This window comes from Grammomys surdaster, unplaced genomic scaffold (assembly GCF_004785775.1).
Source record: "Grammomys surdaster isolate TR1022 unplaced genomic scaffold, NIH_TR_1.0 124552, whole genome shotgun sequence".
Classification (NCBI taxonomy): domain Eukaryota; kingdom Metazoa; phylum Chordata; class Mammalia; order Rodentia; family Muridae; genus Grammomys; species Grammomys surdaster.
The window spans coordinates 161169-179655 of NW_021619534.1; the positions used below are offsets into that span (position 1 = coordinate 161169).

General features: G+C 46.3%; 1 protein-coding gene across 2 annotated transcripts in view; it reads left to right on the top strand.

Annotated features, from left to right (window-relative positions):
- The first annotated feature begins 6109 nt into the window (after positions 1-6109).
- The window catches only part of Dgkd (diacylglycerol kinase delta), a 93441-nt gene continuing 81063 nt past the window's right edge, over positions 6110-18487 (top strand). For both annotated transcript variants that reach the window (XM_028784652.1, XM_028784651.1), the window contains exon 1: positions 6110-6265. In XM_028784652.1, the coding sequence (XP_028640485.1) occupies positions 6110-6265 (156 nt within the window). The remainder of the gene's footprint in view (positions 6266-18487) is intronic.

The following is an 18487-nucleotide window of genomic DNA, read 5'->3' on the forward strand; positions in this document are numbered from 1 at the left end:
TGTGTGTGTGTGTGTGTGTGTGTGTGTGTGTGTGTGTGTGTGTGTGTTACTGGCTCTGCTGTATGCATGTGTGTATTACTGGCTCTGCTGTATGCATGTGTGTATTACTGGCTCTGCTGTATGCATGTGTGTGTTGTTGGCTCTGCTGTATGCATGTGTGTGTTCCTGGCTCTGCTCAGCCTGCACATATGTTTGCTGGCATGCAGAAACCTCAGAAGACAGGAAGTCTGAGAGCAACTTGAATGTGTGGCCAAGTTTTGGGGATAGGTACAATGTAAAAAACCAAAACAACAAAACCCAACCAAACAAACACAAAAACTGGCACAAGGAGTTGAACACATTGCACAAACAAACAAACAAACAAAGGAGCATTTGGGACAGTTGGAAGAGCTTGGTGGCAAGCACCTTTACCCATTGCATCATCTGGTCAGCCCTAAGGTTTTTTTTTTGTTTTGTCTTGTTTTGGTTTTGTTTTGTATTTTTTGTTTTCTGAGACATGGTTTCTCTGTATAGCCTTGGCTGTCCTGGAACTTACTCTGTAGACCAGGCTGGCCTTGAACTCAGAAATCCACCTGCCTCTGCCTCCCAAGTGCTGGGATTAAAGGCGTGCGCCACCACTGCCCGGCTTACTTAAAGAATCACATTTGTGTATGTAAGTGTGTTTGTACAGATATATACTTGTCATATGTGTGGAAGTCAGGACAACTTTCAGGAATCCCTTCTCTCTGGGGTCCTGGGGATCCAACTTAGGTTGTCAGGCTTGGCAGCCTGTGCTAACGGAGCTGTCTCACCAACCCAGAGGAAGAGTCTGGGACAAAGTTCTGCATTCAGCAACCATAGGGCTAGAAAAGCACGAGGATTCTGGCATTTATTAAATGCCTGCCTTATGCCAGGCACTTCACACATGACACCCCGTTGCTCCAACAGCTGGTACCGCCACCCATTTGTTGGGTGAGAAACTGCAGTTCAGAGAGATTAGATAGGGAAGTTTAGAGAGTCAGAGAGGATTAGCAGAGTGTTTATGATTAAACAATGGCTGCCCTTTAGTTCTTTGAAACTGTTACTGACACAATTTCCCTTCACATGTAGTTGTGAGATATGACAGAGCCCTCATGGAACGGCTGCTCTTCACAGTGGTCTCCTTTTACAAAGCTACTGTGGTACAATATCGCAGACAAGTGCTTACCATGGTGTAGTCCCCTATCTGATTTGGGTCTCCCCAGTCTTCCCTTTTCTCCTGTGTGAATCTACTTCTCTGTCATTTTTTTCACACACAGACTCCTTTCGGAGCTGTTGGGTTTCCTGCTCGTTTGACAAGGTTTATTGCCTGCTTTCCCATTCATTTCATAGACCAGATAGTCAACAGGTCCCAGGGCGGGGCGGAGCATGCAGGCTGGAAGTCATGCACATCTGGAAGAGTGTGTATGTGTATATGTGTGTGTGTTCTTTTGGTTGTCACAAATGTCCTGGGAGCCAGAGAATCTCTCTGTCACATTCATTGAGAAACTGTCCTGCTTCACAGAGAATGAGGGTCATCCCAGGCTTCCAGGTGGAGGCATTCATGCCAGGCTGTTCTGACAAGATCGGTCCTCTTCTTGCATGTCACTGAGACGGGTGAGGTTGGATGTGAGGTGTGTTATTACTGCCACCTTGGTGTGCCCTCCAGGTGGGGTAAGCTCAGGGCACAGCAGCATATCATTAGACATGATTCATTGTGTGACTCACTCAGGGAGAGAGGCACCGGAGGGAATGTGTTCTTCCTAGCCAGCCGGTCTTGGGGGAGTTGATGGCTCAGCCCTTCCTGAGATCTCCAAGGGAACCACACTGTGCATTTACCAGGAAATAAAAGGGCTTTTTCATGTGTCAAAAGAAATTATGTCCAAGTTAGGTCTCTGTCTTCAGAGCCTAATGTACTCAGTTTTCTCAAGTTGAATCCTCTTCTCCCAAGCACATTTCACTTCAAATAGTTTTAGGTTTACAGGAAACTGAGCACTGAAGAACCCACAGTTTCCCCTATTACTAATATCTTGCATCAGTGCAGTACTGTGTGCAGTACATTGGCTGCACCCAGTGAAGTGGCATTGACACGTTATTATTAAACTAAAGACATACTCTCTTTGGATTTCCTTACCCAGTGGCCTCCCAAGCTCATGTCTGGGATCCACATGATGGAAAGTCATCCTGTCTCCTCAGGCTCTTTGGCTGTGAAGATCTCCAGGTCCTTTTCCTAGTTGCAGCTATCTATTCATCTTTCCATGGTTCTACTGTTTCTCCCTGCTAACTGCCATCGCTGTCATGCTTCTTACCCACGGCTCTGGCTTCCAAAAACCATAGACTTGAGAGTTCAGATGTACCCTGAGTTTCTAGCAGTAAACATACCTGGCACCTCAAGCCAAACCTATTTATTTCTTCCTTATGTCTTGGTGCTTTTGCTGATGATGCTATCCCCAGAAAGCCCCCCATGGAAGGGCATCCAGATTCTCACTTCCTTTTTGCACTAAAGCAGTTGGTCATCTTCTTCCTTCTGCTTTGTTTCTAGTCTATCATCCCTATCTCTAAGACTATCTGTCACCTCGGAGCTAGCCCAGTCAGCATTGCCTAGAGCGGTTACAAGCTCTTTAATGCCTTCCCTGCCTCTAATCGGGTTTTAATCCAGGGTATAATTCTCAATCCAGGCACTTGAGGTGCTCTGTTTTCTTTCTCCTCTTCCTCTTTGTCTTCCTTCTTTCAGTTGGGATAGGGTCTAGCTAATAGTCCAGGATGACCTCAAACTTGTGACTCTCTTGCCCCAGCTTCCCGTCTGGCATTAATGACCTCATCTTAACATACTTTCCTTTGTTTGTTTTATTCCTTTTTTTCTTTTTATATAGTTTCCTTTTTATTTATTTATTTATTTATTTATTTATTTATTTTTAAATTTTTATTCTTTGTGTGTTTCACATTTTGCACCCCAGTCCCGCTCATCTCCCGGTCCCTGAACCCTTATATAGATAGCCCTTTGAACTTTGACCTTCCAACTGCTCCCCCATCCCCAATAAAACAAGTGCAAACAAACAAAATCAAGGCATAGAAAACTTCTCACTGTGGAAAGCTGGAGTATGTCACAGTGTGTTCCAGAGTATGTCCCTCTGTCCACCCTTGTTCACTTGCAAATGTTCCTTGCAATGAGTCACTATGGGTCTGGTTCAAGATCTTTGGCTTCTGTGATACCATCAATATTGGCTCCTCCTCCTGGTTATCCTGTTGTTGCCCTGTGTCATGGTGATCTTGCAGCTTTGGAACAGCAGGACTGGTGCTTTCACATGTCCCAATCATTTGTAGATGATATAGATTTTGGGGGTGGCCCAATTCAGAACCCTGGCTCTGGGCCTGGCTGGTAGCTTTCTGAGCTGGTCAGCCTGCCACCTGCTCTCCTCTCCCTTATCCACACCAGCAGGGTGAGCTCTCCAGCACTGCTCCAGCTAGGGCACCCAATCCACTGTGCTGCGCAGTGAAGGTACAGGGCCCACTCTCCCAAGTGCTGCAGCCTGTGAGGAGATGGGCCAGCTCTCCCGCTCTCACACCCTCGGGGCTGGCTTACCATGCCTTTGTCATCAGAGCTTCCTGCTTTTCTTTTTATATATTGTCCTTTTTTTTCTTCTTCAATATTTTTTAACAGTTGAAGTTTTATTTGGTGCATGTGAATGGGCGTATGTGCCATGCACATGTGTGTGGTTCAGAGGATAACTTGTGGTTGGTTTTGTTTTGTTTTTATTTCCACCATGTGAGTTGTAGGGATTGAGTTCATCATTGTCCTTGACAGTGAGCACCTTTCCTTGCTAAGCCATCTCACTGGCCCCACAATTAACCCTTTAAAGACCCGCTGTACAAATACAGTCACGTTCTGAGGGCCTTGAGGTCAAGACTTCAGTACTGATTTATGGGAAACTTCCTTCAGCCACACACTGCCTTTCTGCCCATGCTCTACTTAAGAACGTCCCTCAGGCCTTGGCTTCCTGGGAGACCAACCCTGCAGTACCCAGACAGAGGAAGTCAGTTGGTCTGAGTTCACATCCTGCCTCCTTGGTGTATTCAGGGGAGTGATACCTGAGACTTCCATGTCAGGGGCTCCGTTTCCTATTGGTTCTATGGGGGTGTGGTTGAGGACTGCTATTCATCTTGCATGCACAAGAGTTCTATATGGGCAATTGTCACTATCAAGTGCTATAGAACTTGTCTGTTCTAGAAGTACATACACTATGGTGGCAGTCCAGCCATATGTGGCTATTCAGTGCTTCAAATGTGACTAGTGTCACCGAGGAACTAAAATTTTGTTGTTTTTGTTTTCTGAGACAGGGTAGCCCTGTGTAGTCCTGGCTGTCATCTGTGTAGCCCTGGCTGTCCTGGAACTGACTCTGTAGACCAGGCTGGCCTTGAACTCAGAGATCTGCCTGGCTTTGCCTCCTGAGTGCTGGGATTAAAGGCATGAGCCACCACTGCCCAGCTTTTTTTTTTTTTTTTTTGAGACAGGGTTTCTCTGTGTAGCCCTGGCTGTCCTGGAACTCACTCTGTAGACCAGGCTAGCCTCGAACTCTCGAACTCAGAAATCCACCTGCCTCTGCTTCCCAAGTGCTGGGATTAAAGGCGTGTGCCACCACTGCCCGGCTTTTTTTTTTTTTTTTTTTTTAATTTGCTTTTTATTAAATGTCATTCTTTAGCCTAGGCTGGTCTTAAGTCTAGTTCTAGTTAATAGGAATTTAAATATAAGTACTTGTAGGTAGCCAGTGGCTACAGCACAGGTGGAGTGTCCTAGTTTACCCAGGGGTCTCAGATCTTTTCTACAACATTGGGCCTGGTCATCCTCTGTGCTGGCTGGGAGGCCACTATCCTGGTGTCATCTTTGTGCTGGATGAGGAACCTCCTGTGGTTCCTGGTGGTATCTGACTTGTATTGCCTCTAGAAAGGGTTGTCCAGTGTATCGAGGTCCAAAGCTTACAGACTGGTGGGCAAGGCAGAGGCCCCTGGTCTCTAGCAGCAGCCTCTGAAAGGGTGATAGGATAGCTAGGCAGTCCTCTGCTGACTTGCCCCTTACAGCAGGGCACAGTAGGAGGGTAGCACATTCTCCTGGTTGGCACCAAGTCCTTTTCCATCTCAATATGCCAGAAAACCATCCCAAACAGAAGCCACTCCTTTTCTAACTGTACAGTGTCCTCCTTTGGCTCAGTGTAGAGCTCGCTCTGTCTCTCTAGTAACCCATCGCTCCCTTCTGAGTCTCAGTTCCCTTCCCTAACTCTCAGCCCCACCCAGTAAGTCAGAGTGGCTACTTGCCTTAATACTTCATAGGTCCTTGCTTTGTGACTCAGCCAGCCTCAGCTTATCTACCTCTCTCCCCCCTCCCCCTCCCCCCTTCCCAGCTGGGTTTCTTGCTGCCCTCAGGCCTCAGCAGAACAGGCCAATCCCTAATCTGGTCCTCAAAGTCTCACTTGATTCCACAGCTCTCCGATTCCTGTCCTATTCCCATTTTCCTCCCTCTAAACCCCAGCTTCTTTCCTTCCTTCCTTCCTTCCTTCCTTCCTTCCTTCCTTCCTTCCTTCCTTCCTTCCTTCCTTCCTTCCTTCCTTCCTTTTTTTTTTTTTTGCCTCTGGTCTTTGCACATATCTGGCCTCTGCCTAAAACACGGTTCCCTGGTTATGGGCAAGTCCGGTTTACTTTCTCCATCTCTCCTTAACAGTGGCCTTAACAAGAAGTTCTGTCTTCTTTCCCTCCGTGTGTACTTGCACGCACGCATCCATTCTGCAAACTGTTTCACCAACATAGTCCAGCAGCCTCCTAGAGGTCACTTTCACTCGGTGTGAGTAAAAAAAAAAAAAGTATACTTAGAGACAATAACTAGAAATTGAGTTCCAAGAAGAAAACGACAGAAGACATCAACTGGAAAAAGATGGGTCAGGCAGAAACAACCCAGCAAGGGCCCGGCAAGCCTGTGTCTGCGCCCACTGCCTATGGGGGTGCGGTGGGGTGGGGTGGGCGCCTCTAGGCCCCGCCCCGCCCAGGCTCCGCCCCAGACACTGGGTCCATCCCATCCCCGCCCCGCCCCGCCCCCCCGCGGCGCGCGCGCTGGCCGGGCAGCATGGCGGCGGCGGCGGGCGCCCCTCCGCCGGGTCCGCCTCAGCCACCTCCGCCGCCGCCGCCTGAGGAGTCATCCGACAGCGAACCTGAGGCTGAGCCGGGCTCCCCGCAGAAGCTTATCCGTAAGGTGTCCACGTCGGGCCAGATCCGGCAGAAGGTGAGCCCGCGGCGTCGGCCGGGAGCGCGCCCCTCACGCCGCGGTCCCTGTCGAGGCCCGTGACCGTGTGCGAGCGGCCGCCCAGGCCCTGCCGGGCCTGAGGTCCTGTGGTCGCTGCTACGGGGCCGAGCGCGCCGCGGCTTAACGGGCCGCGGGGACCGGGCCGCGGGGACGGGTCTGCGGGGACTGGGTGCAGGTGGGTGCCGCCGCTGAGGAAACTGAGGCCCGGCGTGCTGCTGGGGCCGCTGCGGGGACCGCTGCGGGGGCCGCAGGCGCGTGGTCCCCGAGGCCTGGGGGTCCGTACGGCTGAGCACCTGGTGCTGCTTCCCGCACTCACCTGTGTGTTAGGCTCACCCTCCAGTGCCCACCACGCTGCGGGGTCTTCACCCCTGTGTCCAGAAAGGGAAGGATGCTTGTGTAGTGGCCGCTTCTGCCTCCCTCCCTCCTTCCCTTCCACCCTCCTCCCTCCTTGGGAAAGCCGGGACTCCTCACCCGCTGGGCACAGAACTCTCTCGGTGGGGAACTCCAGCCGCTCGGGATGCAGTGCAGAGAGACACATGCCTTTTTGTTGTCTTTGCCTAAGAATAAAGTTGCACCCTTTGCTTTCCCTTTCTGGTTCCTCTTGAAAACTGCGTATGTTTTCTTGCTGAGGGGAGCCCTCCTTGTTGGAAGGGCTTCCTCAGGCAGGTGGCTGGACAGGTGGTGGAGAGCAGGTTGCCACCGTGGGGCAGCCCTGGCAGTTCCGGCTGGCACGGGCTTGCTCATCCTGCTGCAGTGCGCTTTTCCTCCGAGGCCGGTTAGTTACCCTTTACTGGAAGAGCCATTTCTTGCTTTATCATCTGTCAGTCTCTGTTACTTGCCCGGGGTTGGGGGTTGGGGTATCACTTAGGTGCTGACGTGTTACGTTTGTTGTGTGGTACCCAAGTCATTCAGCACACGGGACCTAACACCTGTGTTAGTCTAGCTATATCAGAGTCCCAGGGATGATAGAACAATTGTATGTAAAGATTCTTCAATTTTTTTGGGGGCTAGCTTTGAGCACTTCACTTGGATTGGTTTATTTAGAGTTGGTGACAACCCAGTGAGTCCCCAGGATCCTTTTTTGCTCTCTTATGGGTTTGAAACCAAAGTGGTTCAGTTAGGTGACTTGCTCCTGGCGGCAGAAGTAGTAAAACACAGGTCTAGCTAGATTTGAACCTAGATGAGGCTTTCACTGATAGGCAGTTTCTTCGTCTTAAGGGTTCCAGGTCAAGTAGGGAGAGGACCCCTCACACTATGTTGTAGTAAATGCCGTGGAAGATTTGACATTGTGTCTGAAAGTTTATGCACACTGGGAAATGGTCAACAGTTCAGTTAGTGGAAGAGGCAGGAAAGGTCAGTCAGGGCCAGATGTGAAGGACCAGCCTGCAAGAGGGCACTATGGAAAGTCATTATAAGCATGGGAGTGATGAGCAGATGCGCCCCAGGAACATGTTTAAGGAGCCTTGACATGTCCTTTCCTAGTGCTTGGTTTTTAAGAGAGGTAGTGGTGTGAGGCAGATCAGATCCTGTGACTGAGGGGAGTGATGAGTGAAGGCCAAGATCGCTGTGGGGAAGGTGGACTCCTCCAAGCTTGCATTGAGTCCAGAATTTTATTGGTCAGGAGATGTCTCCCTGCCTTTCCTCTAAACGAAAACAATAGCTGCTCTACCAGCTGTTCTGGTTGGGGGGAATGACGGTTGTGGTGTTAAAAATACACCCCGAGGACTTGCCTTCTGAATACATTCACATCTGCTGTACAGATAGCTCAAGGCTGATTTTCTTCTGGGTTGCTAAAGCTTGTTAAGATGTGGGAAATAAGTTTACTGTGTGCAATAACTCCCTTTTGTAGCAGAGAGGCCATTCACGAAAATTTCTTGGTAATATGTGTGTGGCATATAATGCAGAATTCCAAATGGTGTGATCAGCACCCACTCTTACTGTCTGACCAGAGGAGCTTAGTGCAGGGGTGCTGTGACACAGGTGCTGAAGAACAGAGAGGAAGCTGCAGGCAGTGAGTGAGGCAATTCAGAGATGAGGCAATAGCAGGAAGCCGCTGCTACCACAAAGTGGAAGGACAAAGGTCAAAGGGGGAAGACCACTTCAGACACTTCAGGGGCAGTGGGTTCCTCCAGAAGCTGGGACAGAGGAGTCCCATCTGTCAGAGCTCTGGGAGGGCAGAGCTGCTGCTACATATATACTGATCCTTTTCTTCCTAGGCATCCTGCCTGTAAGGGTCACCTCCTCTGCAGTTTGACACAGAGAACAGAGGATGGGTCAGAGTCCAACTGACCCAGGATCAGAGCTATATGTATGGCAGGTTTTCCAAAACATTAATCTACTGTAACCTTTGGGCATCTTGATTTAGGAGAGATTTGGTAGTGGTCCTTAGATTTTAGTGTGCAGACACATCCCCTGGGGATCCTATTAAGTCCCTGATGCTGGTTGAGGAGGACTGGGTGGGGCCTTAGGAAGTATATTTTTAACAGGCTCCCAAAGTTGCTGCTGCTGTCCAGGAAGCATGCTTTGAGATGCAAGACCCTAGGGTGGACCTGTAGAGACAGAAACCTCACCAAGCTCCATGTACTTCTTCTGGTTACAAGGAGTTCTGAAAGTTTCCTCTACGCCCCCCCCCCCCCCGAAAATTAAATGTATGTAGTATATTTGGGATGGCCATTTATGACATGTTTGATTGGTGTCTTTCTCCCCCCACACACACCTTGTTTGAATTCTTTGCAGTTGAAACTGCCCCCGGCAAACACATGGCTTCATTTGTGTTTTCTGATGACAGTTCACAATAATGACATAGTTAGGGTAGAAAGAGAAACAGCTGATGCGCTGAGCAGTGAGTGCGTTAGCACTTTGGAGTGTATTTTGAAATCTGAGAAAAGTGCAGTGTAACTCTTTGAAGCTATTATTTAAGATAGAATTTTGTTATAGGTTTTTTAAAAGTTAACTTTTTTGGGGGGTATTTGAGTATAGAAATGTTTTTATTTCTTTTTTTCTTTTTCAGTTTGCTTTTTTGAGACAGGGTTTCTCTGTGTAGCCACAACTGTTCTGGAACTCATATTATAAACCAGGCCAGTCTCAAACTCAGAGACCTGCCTGCCTCTACCTCCCAAGTACTGGGATAAAAGTCATGAGCCACCACACCCTGAAGACATGTATAAATTTTCATTTCAAATGTAAAAAGTATTTTTTTCCTTTGTGAAATGAAAAGTAACGGAGAGTAAGTAAAGGGATCAAGATTTATTTATTTATTTATTTATTTTATTTTATCTTACTGTTTGAAGGGAGATGGTTTCATGTAGTCCAGGCTAGCCTTGAACTTGCTATGCAGCTGAGGATGACCTTGAACTTCTGATCCTTTGTCTTACCTCCTGAGTATATGCTACCTGTCCCATCACTCCTAGTTTTTGCAGTCCTGACAATTGAATTCAGGGCCTCAATGCTAGATAAATTATCTACCAGCTGAGCTACATCCCCAGCCTTCAAGTTTTAAAAGACTTGAAAAGCTCTGGTTTATGAAACACAACTCTGACTAGGAAAGTAGCTCAGTGGGTAGTGTGCTTCCCTAGCATGTGTGAAGCCAGTGTGGTCCAGTGTGGTGGGGGCATGCCTGGAACCCCAGCCAGAGATAGGAGCAGAAAAATCATGAGTTTAGGGTTGTCTATGGAAACTAGCCTGGGGTACAAGGCTTTGTCTCAAACGATAAAAGAAAAAAAGGGACTATAATTCATGCGTTATTTGATTTCCTCATGTAAGCAGTGGTTTACCTGGGCATAATGGCATTTGCAATCCCAGGTGGTCTGGAGGCTGAGGCAGGACAGTATGGAATAGTCTGGTCTATATTAACAGGATCTGGTTTTAGAAAACAAAACAAAGACTGTACATTTGGCTGGCTTTTGGCATGTTCACAGTTGTGCAAGCGTCACCACAGCCAATTTTAGAACTTTCTCATCACTGGTTCCTCTCAGCTCCCTCAACCCTAGGCAACTAGTCATGTAATTTCTTTCTTTCTTTTTTTTTTGTTTTTGTTTTTGTTTTTCGAGACAGGGTTTCTCTGTGCAGCCCTGGCTGTCCTGGAACTCACTCTGTAGACCAGGCTAGCCTCGAACTCAGAAATCTGGTGCCTCTGCCTCCCAAGTGCTGGGATTAAAGGCGTGCGCCACCACTGCCCGGCTTACTTGGTGCTTTCTTGAACAGCAGTAGCTTTCAGAGAGTTTAGGCAGGAGTCCAGACAGAAGCCAGTAGGACAGCCATGAGTTTAACAAGAAGAGGTGATGTTAATGAGGCCAGGGTGCTTTGAGAAGACATCAGGATGAGACTCACCTGAACACAGGGAGAGCTGCCAAGGGCTGCTTGAGGAAGTGACCTTGGCAAAGTGTGAGAAGAGAGGTCAGAGGGGAGCTGAGGGACTGAGCCATGTTGGTGAGTGAGTGCAGTGCTAAGTGGCAGCGTCCGATGTGAGGTACTGGCTAGGCTCTGGAGAGGACCAGGGCCCTTGATGAATGTGAATGTGATACTGGAATTGCATTTGCCTTCGGAATTAGGACTGGAGTCTGTAGTGGGCATAGTGTCTTCCCCAAATCTGATCTGGCCCAAACCTCAGGCATGACCTTATAGAATCTTTGTAGTTAGCTAAGGATCTTGAATTCAGGGTGAACTCTGATATCTGGTGTCTTTATAAAAGGAACTTTGGACCCAAAAGACTCAAAAGGAAAAAGTAATGTATAAACAGCTGGGTACTGTGGCCAGCAAGATGGCTCAAGCAAATAAAGCACTTGCTGTGTAAGCCTGGCAACCTGTTTGATCTCTAGAACCCATTTAAAGGTTGAAGCAAAAAACTAATTCTACAGTATTGTTCTCTGACTTTCACACATGCACCCCCTTAAACAAACAAATAATTGGGAAACAACACAAAACAGCTGGATACTGTCACAGCCATAAACTCCACAGTGGCTAAGGAGATAGAGGAGTCATGATTGGAATTGCTGGTGGAACCAGCAAGAGAGGTGGCTCTACTGACCCCTGTATTTCAGACCTGGCTTTCTGCACTGTGACAATAAATTTCCCATCTTTTTAGCCTTGTAGGTTATCGGGCTTCGTTCCAGAGGTCCAGGATGTTATGTTAGCACAGGGTATAGCAGGGCTGACACTATAAGGGTATAAGGGGCTGGGGGGCTGACCTTTGTTGTGGAGTGCCTCTGGAGGACTGCAGTGTCAGGCTTGGCCAAAAGGCAGGAGTCCTGAATGGACTCTCCCATTTAGGATAGGACCCTCAAAAGCCACTTGTAAGGAATATTGTGATGCAAAAATAACACCATGGGAGGTCTGTTTGAAACCATCACAGTCCCATGGAGCATGAAGTCAAAGCATGCTAGAGTGCCAGGGTCTGAGGTTTCCCGGAAAAACACCTCCAGGATATGCGCAAGTCAGTTTTTAAACACACAGTAAAAAGGTTACACATAGGGAGGCAAGGCTCCTGAGATAAAACCAACAATCATAGGCTAGAGAGAGAGCTCAGCAGTTAAGAACACATTCTGTTCTTGGAGAAGACTCAGTTCCTAGCACCCATGTTGGGCAGCTCTAACTGTAAGTCCAGCTCTAGGGATTGTGGGCACCTGCACTGATATGCACAAACCTATACAGATGTGAGTGCACATGTTTTAAACAAACTAAATCTTAAATCCAAAACAACAGGCAACCAGCTATCAAGGCAGATGGACATTGCCTTTAAAACAGTTATACTTGTTATGTTCAAGCAGTTAAAAGACCATGAGAATTTTGGCAGATAACCTGAAGTTATACACAAGAACCAAATGCAGATTCTAAGACTGAAGATTGTATTCAACAAAACTAAGCAATCAATGGAAGTGTAGACACATGTAAAACTGTAGTACAAAGGAAGTAGCCACAAAGAAGCCTGAGGACATGAAGAATGGAAATATCTGGGGCTGGTGAGATAGCTAAGAGGGAAAAGGAGCTTGCCACCAAGCCTAGTGACCTGAATTCAGTACCCAAGCCCTACGTTGTAAAAGGAAAGAACCAGTGCCAGAAAGTTGTCTAACTTTCTAACCTCCATATGCATATCACAGCAAAGCTTCCTCCCACTCCAAATAAATATATAAATAGAATTAAAAATAAATATATAAATATAATTTAAAAAAAGGAAATATCTGAAGATGGTCTGACTTGTGTTTGACTGTCATGAAAGGAGACAGACTTGAGCAGAAACAGAACTTGAAAGGATAACTGTTGAGACTATCCTGCAGCCAATAGAAGGCACTGTCCACATGAAAGGCACACACAGGACAGTCCATATACAGTTGGTGAAAGCTATAGTCATCAGAAATCAGTGTTAGAAACCTCTCTGGAGAGTGAGTAGCAAGTTAATAGCACCGTTCTTAACAAAAACCCGCAGGACTCAGAAGTCAGTTGAAATTTAAGTACTGGAAGAAGCCGAATCAAAGGATTCTTTTTTTTTTTTTTATATCTTTTTTTTTTTAAAGATTTATTTATTTATTATATATGAATACACTGTAGCTGTCTTCAGACACACCAGAAGAGGGCATCAGATCTCATTACAGATGGTTGTGAGCCACCATGTGGTTGCTGGGATTTGAACTCAGGACCTCTGGAAGAGCAGTCAGTACTCTTAACCACTGAGCCATCTCTCCAGCCCCAAAGGATTCTTTATGAAGCAAAACCATCCCCTAGCAATGAGCTAGCTCCAAGTACTATGCACCCAAGTAAACAGTGTTTTGAAGAAGGAAACGTTTAAGGATTGCTTGTTTGTTTGCTTTATCTAAAAGGAAATGATCTCAAGTGAAAGGTTAGAATTGTTGGAAGGGGTACAGAGCAGTGTGTAGGGTGTGAAAAAGAGCAGGTGGTTCTTGACTGTGGGTATTAACTCTGACTTTGGGTTTAAAAACATACAGAATTAAACACAATAATGTCATGAAAGTCAGAAATGTAAACTGTACTGTTCTTTAAAAAAAAGTTATAGAATGTTAAACTAGCTAAGGATGTGAGTCCTAATCTGTGTAGTAGTTCTAAAATAGTCTGGACTGTTTGGTGCTGTATGTAAGTCAAGGACTGGAAAGTGATAGAATAAACTCTAGGAAAGAAGGCAGGAAAAGAGAGAAAAAGGGATACTGAACAGATGGGGCAAAAAGAAAGCAAACAGTAAAGTCCCAGGGTGTCCATCAGCTTGTGTTGGATGTGAGCAGGAGGAACACAGCACAAAAGCAGAGTAAGGACTCTCTTGCCTAGCACACGTGAAGCCCTGGGTCTGAGTCCAGTATCACATAACTGTGAGTGGATCTAAGTTCCAGCTAAGAGAGAGTATGTAAACTAAATTAATCTAAGCTAGTTATTTAAAATGACACATTTAAAACACAGATGTAAAGTGATTGAAAATAAAGGAATAGAGAATGTAATGCAAAGACTAACCAAAAAAATTGATGTATTAGCTTTAATATCCAATAAAGTAGGCCAAGGCTAAAGTTATCTTATATAAAGGCAGTATACTGATAAATGAGTAAGAAATCTGATAATAGGATCCAAATTAACAAAATGGCTCCAGCTGTGTCATGGTTGTTTTAGAGGATGCTGCCAATCCCCAGAGTAGGGATAATGGCAGCCTGTGACACGGTGGATGGAGTTAGCTGGGTTTGAGAGTTTGGGGGAGGAGGGAGGGGGGGGGAGAGGGAGAGGAAGAGGGAGAGAGAGAGAGGTAGGTAAGAGAGGACTCTGCTGGCTTGGTATGAGTGCTGGGGAAGAAGAGGTTGATGACTTATGAGGTGTGGGGACCTTTTCTAAGGCAGATACCTCAGAGTGAATAAGGACCAGCTTGGGGATTTTGCTCTGATTACCTCACCCTGTGTGCTATTCTGGATTAAGCCTGTCCCTCGCCTCCACCCAGTCCCAGATCACCATGTGGCAGCTATAGGGGTGGTTTATCCCAGCCTAGAGACAAGTGTGACAGTGGATTAGACAGTGGACAGTCCGAGCCAGGAGGAGGGGCAGGTAAGAACGGTGGGGAGAGAAGGAGAGGTGCTCAGTGAAGGCTGGGGAAGGTGAGTGGCTTGGTCTTTGGGCCATCCCTAAACATCCCAGCAGACACCAGGAAACACCGTAGCTTTCCCTCAAACATATCAGGTCTTGGCACTGAAACATGGCAACATACTACCCTCAGACATCCAGGTAATTTTTACACTTCTGTGATTGAACTCAAGTGTGTTTTATGCCCCCCCCCCCCCCATTGGCCCATGACAGTAAGTGCTGAAGAGGTAAGGGCAGCTGTCTTGTAGCATCTCTGTCTGATTGCTTCCTTATGGGTCTTTCTACATTGTTCTTTTATCCTTTGTTTCCTGTAATCTGGAAGTGAGAGGTCTCCAAGACTCCTTAATATTCAGGCTGGCATTTGGGGAACCTTTGCGTATGGGAAGCTCTGAACTCTGTCTTGTAGCCCAGCTGAAGCTGTGTCTGTCATCTAGTCTCTCTGAGATGTCATCACTAGATGTTTTCATGAAGACATGAGGGGCTTTGCAAATTAGCAAGTTCTCTAAGTGGTGCTTCCTAGGCATTGTAAAAATGTCATTTCCAGCCTTTACACACCAGTTTTTAGTCTTTAAGTGTGTCTGAGTGTGTAAAATGGAGAGTCCTCTGTCCTGTCACTTACTCCACATTTGTGTTGCTTTTTGCCTCCCCTAGCACCTCTTTCTGCAGAGCCTCACCATGTATGTAGTCCAGGCTGGCCTCAAACTTGAGGTCCTTCTGCTTTAGTGTCCTAAATGTTAGGAGTATAGGCAAGTGACATCTGGCCAATCATGGTTTTTGTTTTAAAATTTTATTAATTTTTGATTTTGAGACCGGGTCTCATTGTATAGCTCTGGCTAACCTGTAACTCCCTACATAGAATAGGAGACTTTGAACTCACAGAGATCTGCTTGTCACTGTCTCCTGAGCACTGAGATCAAAGGTGTGCATCACCATACCTAGCTGCTTTTTATTTAGAACATTTACTTACTATTTTATGTGTATGTGTACACATGGCTTATGTGTGAGTTAGAAGATGACTTTGGTAGCTGGTGCTCTCCCTCCACCATAAGTTCAGTTTACCCACTGAGCCTTGTTTCTGAACTGACAGCTGATTTTTTTCTTTAAATCCAGGTGTTGTCTCTTCTGTAGCCCTGACCCTCCAGAACTTGCTACGTAAGACTGGGAGTTGATTTTGATGCTCTCATCATTATCTTTTTTTTTCTGAATCAGGCCCTCTATGCCAGCTGTGATCTTAGCAGGCCTGCCAGCTATATTACCATCTGTCATCTTGAGGAGAGACCCCCAGAGTTCACATTTGTGGCAGATGGGACACAGGTGCATTCCTCGTAGTGGAGGTGGTGTGCTGGTGTGTGGCATTGTACATTTTCCCTCCTGTGCCCAGGACAGGAGTGCCTAATGGTCCTGCTACTTAAGGCTTGTGGGCCTTTCTTACCCTTTCTGCACTGGATTGAGTTTGCCTCCTGAAAGAGTCCGGCTGCATTCTCCTAAGCTCCCGGTTGATCTCATGCTGTGTCTCCTTGTATTGTTTCCTACAGTTCTTACTGTTTGCATGCTGGATGGTCTGACCTGCTACCACTGTATCTGTGGACTTTTCATGGTTATGCCTCCTCTCTTGATTTAACCTGCAGTCTTCAAGGATTATACTGCGATTGATACCTTTGTTTATTGTACATTTTCCCCATTAGCCCTTCAACTTGGGTTTTAATTCTGCTGTCATGTGATGAATTTTGCTTCTTTTTTTCTAATCTTGGCCATTATCTTAGCTTGTTGTCTTTTAAATTTTATCCTGTTCTCATTTGATGTTCCTTGTCCTTTGAAAAATGATTAACTTTATTTATTTATTTTTTTTTATAAAGGCAGTGTCTTCCTGAATCTTACTAATGAAGAGAAGCATATGTATACATTTCCCTTTCTCTCCTCTTGCTCTTTTCCCTCATCCCTGTTTCCTCTCCCGCACCCCTCCCTACCATCCTCAAACGGAACCCAGGGTCTTTCTCATGTTTGGCAGCTGTTTACTCCCGAGTCACTCTAACCTAACAGCATGCATTTTCTAAAACAGCTTTCTGTTTCTACAGTAATCATTTCATAGTCATGCACATACTTTATGACATATGTTCTCGTTTACCTATGTTCTCCATTTTGTTTTAGCTGATTAGTTGGTGCTACTATGTGTGTAGCTGCTGGAAGAAGTGCTGACTGCCCTCAGACTGGCCTTAGCGATGTAGCCTCACCTGTGCAGGTCTACTTTCAGTATGTCCACTGTAGGCTGTGTCCTTGACTTGTGCGTATTTAACAGTCTCCTATCACCCTCCACTGCTGGCCCCTTCCCTGTTGAATCCTGGATGAAGAGTAGGCTGTGGTCATGATTGAGAGGAATCAACTGCCTCCAGTTTGAGCTCTGCTCTGATTGCCTGATGAATAGTGCTTTGTATATATGGGAAAATTGAAGATGGTCCCTTCCTCTCTCCATCCCTCCTTCCATCTTACTCTGCTTTTTAGGTCTTACTAAGATCTGTCTGGCCTCAAACTCTCTACCCTTGGCTTCAGCCTCCCAAGTGCTAGGGTTCTAAGCCTGTGTTATCATTTCCAGCTACATAAGTTGTTGGGTATTTTTTTTTTAAAGATTTATTTATTTTTATGTGGATTAGTGTTTTACCTGTATGTATATCTATGTGAGGGTTTCAGATCACCTAAAACTGGAACTACAAGTTGCCGTGTGGGTGCTGGGAATTGAACCCAGGTCCTCTGGAAGCACAGCCAGTGCTGTTAACCACTGAGCCACCTCTCCAGCGCTATATAAGTTTTTAATTTTAGAGAAGTCTCATCTTTTTCATTTGTTGCTTATTCTTTTGGTGTTCTATTTTAAGAAGCCGTTGAGTCCTATGGACTTGTGACGCTTTAGTGCTGTAGCTCTTATATATGTAGTGTGACTGTTTGGCGTCACCTTTCTTATCTGCTGGGAAATAAAGTCCATGGGGCGTTGAGCTGTCACAGCATATGTCACGACACTTTTTGAAGTTAGTGTTTGCTTGTTTTGTTTTGGTATAGGGTCTCACTATGTGACTCGGCTGCACTCTCTTGATCAGTTTTCTGGGTCCACCTCTTGAGTGACATCGAATCGGGCTGACAAGTAGAGGTTCTTTTGGGGTGGTGGTGGTGTTGAGATAGAGTCTTGATTTATAGCTCAGGCTGGCTTAGAAATCATTATGTAGCCCCGGCTGGCCTTGAACTGGTAATCCTCCTGCTTTGTTCTCCCAGGGACTGGGATTAGTGGTTTGACTTGTGCAACCACCAGAAGATTCAAAAGGAAATCTCTGCCCTTCCCCTTTGAACTCTGAAACTAGAGGCTTGACTCCGCTTTTGCCTGTTTAAGGTTTGAAATAACATTGATGTCATTAGACCTAGGGATGTGCCCCCTCCCTCATTTCCCCTTTTAGTTATGTTTGGTTTTGAGATCTTTGTAAAAATCTGTTGAGTAGAGGGCGTTTGGGAGTGCTATTGGTCTGTTTTCTGTGTATGGCTGGATGCTTTCCTGCTTTGAGCAGACAAATAGAACCCAAGGTTGTCAAGGCTATGAAGTGTGTACTTGCTCACCTTATGTGAAGCTCATGTGCTCTATCGTAAAACCAGACCAAATCAACCAAAGTTGCAGATAGCTTCATATTAAGCTGGGTGTGGCAGCACATACCTTTAGTTCTAGCCCTTGGGAGATACAGGCAGGCAGATCTCCGTGAGATCAGGGCCAGCTTGGTCTGTGCAGTGAGACCCTGACTCAGACAAACAAAAAACTAACAACAACAAAAAGATGTTGAGGTTGTAGAAATGGTTGAGGGTTACATATTGTCCCCAGGACACATATCAGGTGCCTCGAAACTGCCTGTTACTGTAGTAGCTCCAGGAGATCTGACACTTCTGTCATCTACAAGCATATGTATAAACCCATACACAGACACAAACATACATAAAATTAAAAAGAAAATAAATCTTAAAAAACAGTTCATCAGGTCTTCTCAGTTGATTATCAGTGAGAAAAAGATAGAGCTGACTGGTACTAAGTGTTGCCTGTGCCTGCCTGCCTGCCCCTCCCTCCCTCTCTCTCTCTCTCTCTCTCTCTCTCTCTCTCTCTCTCTCTCTCTC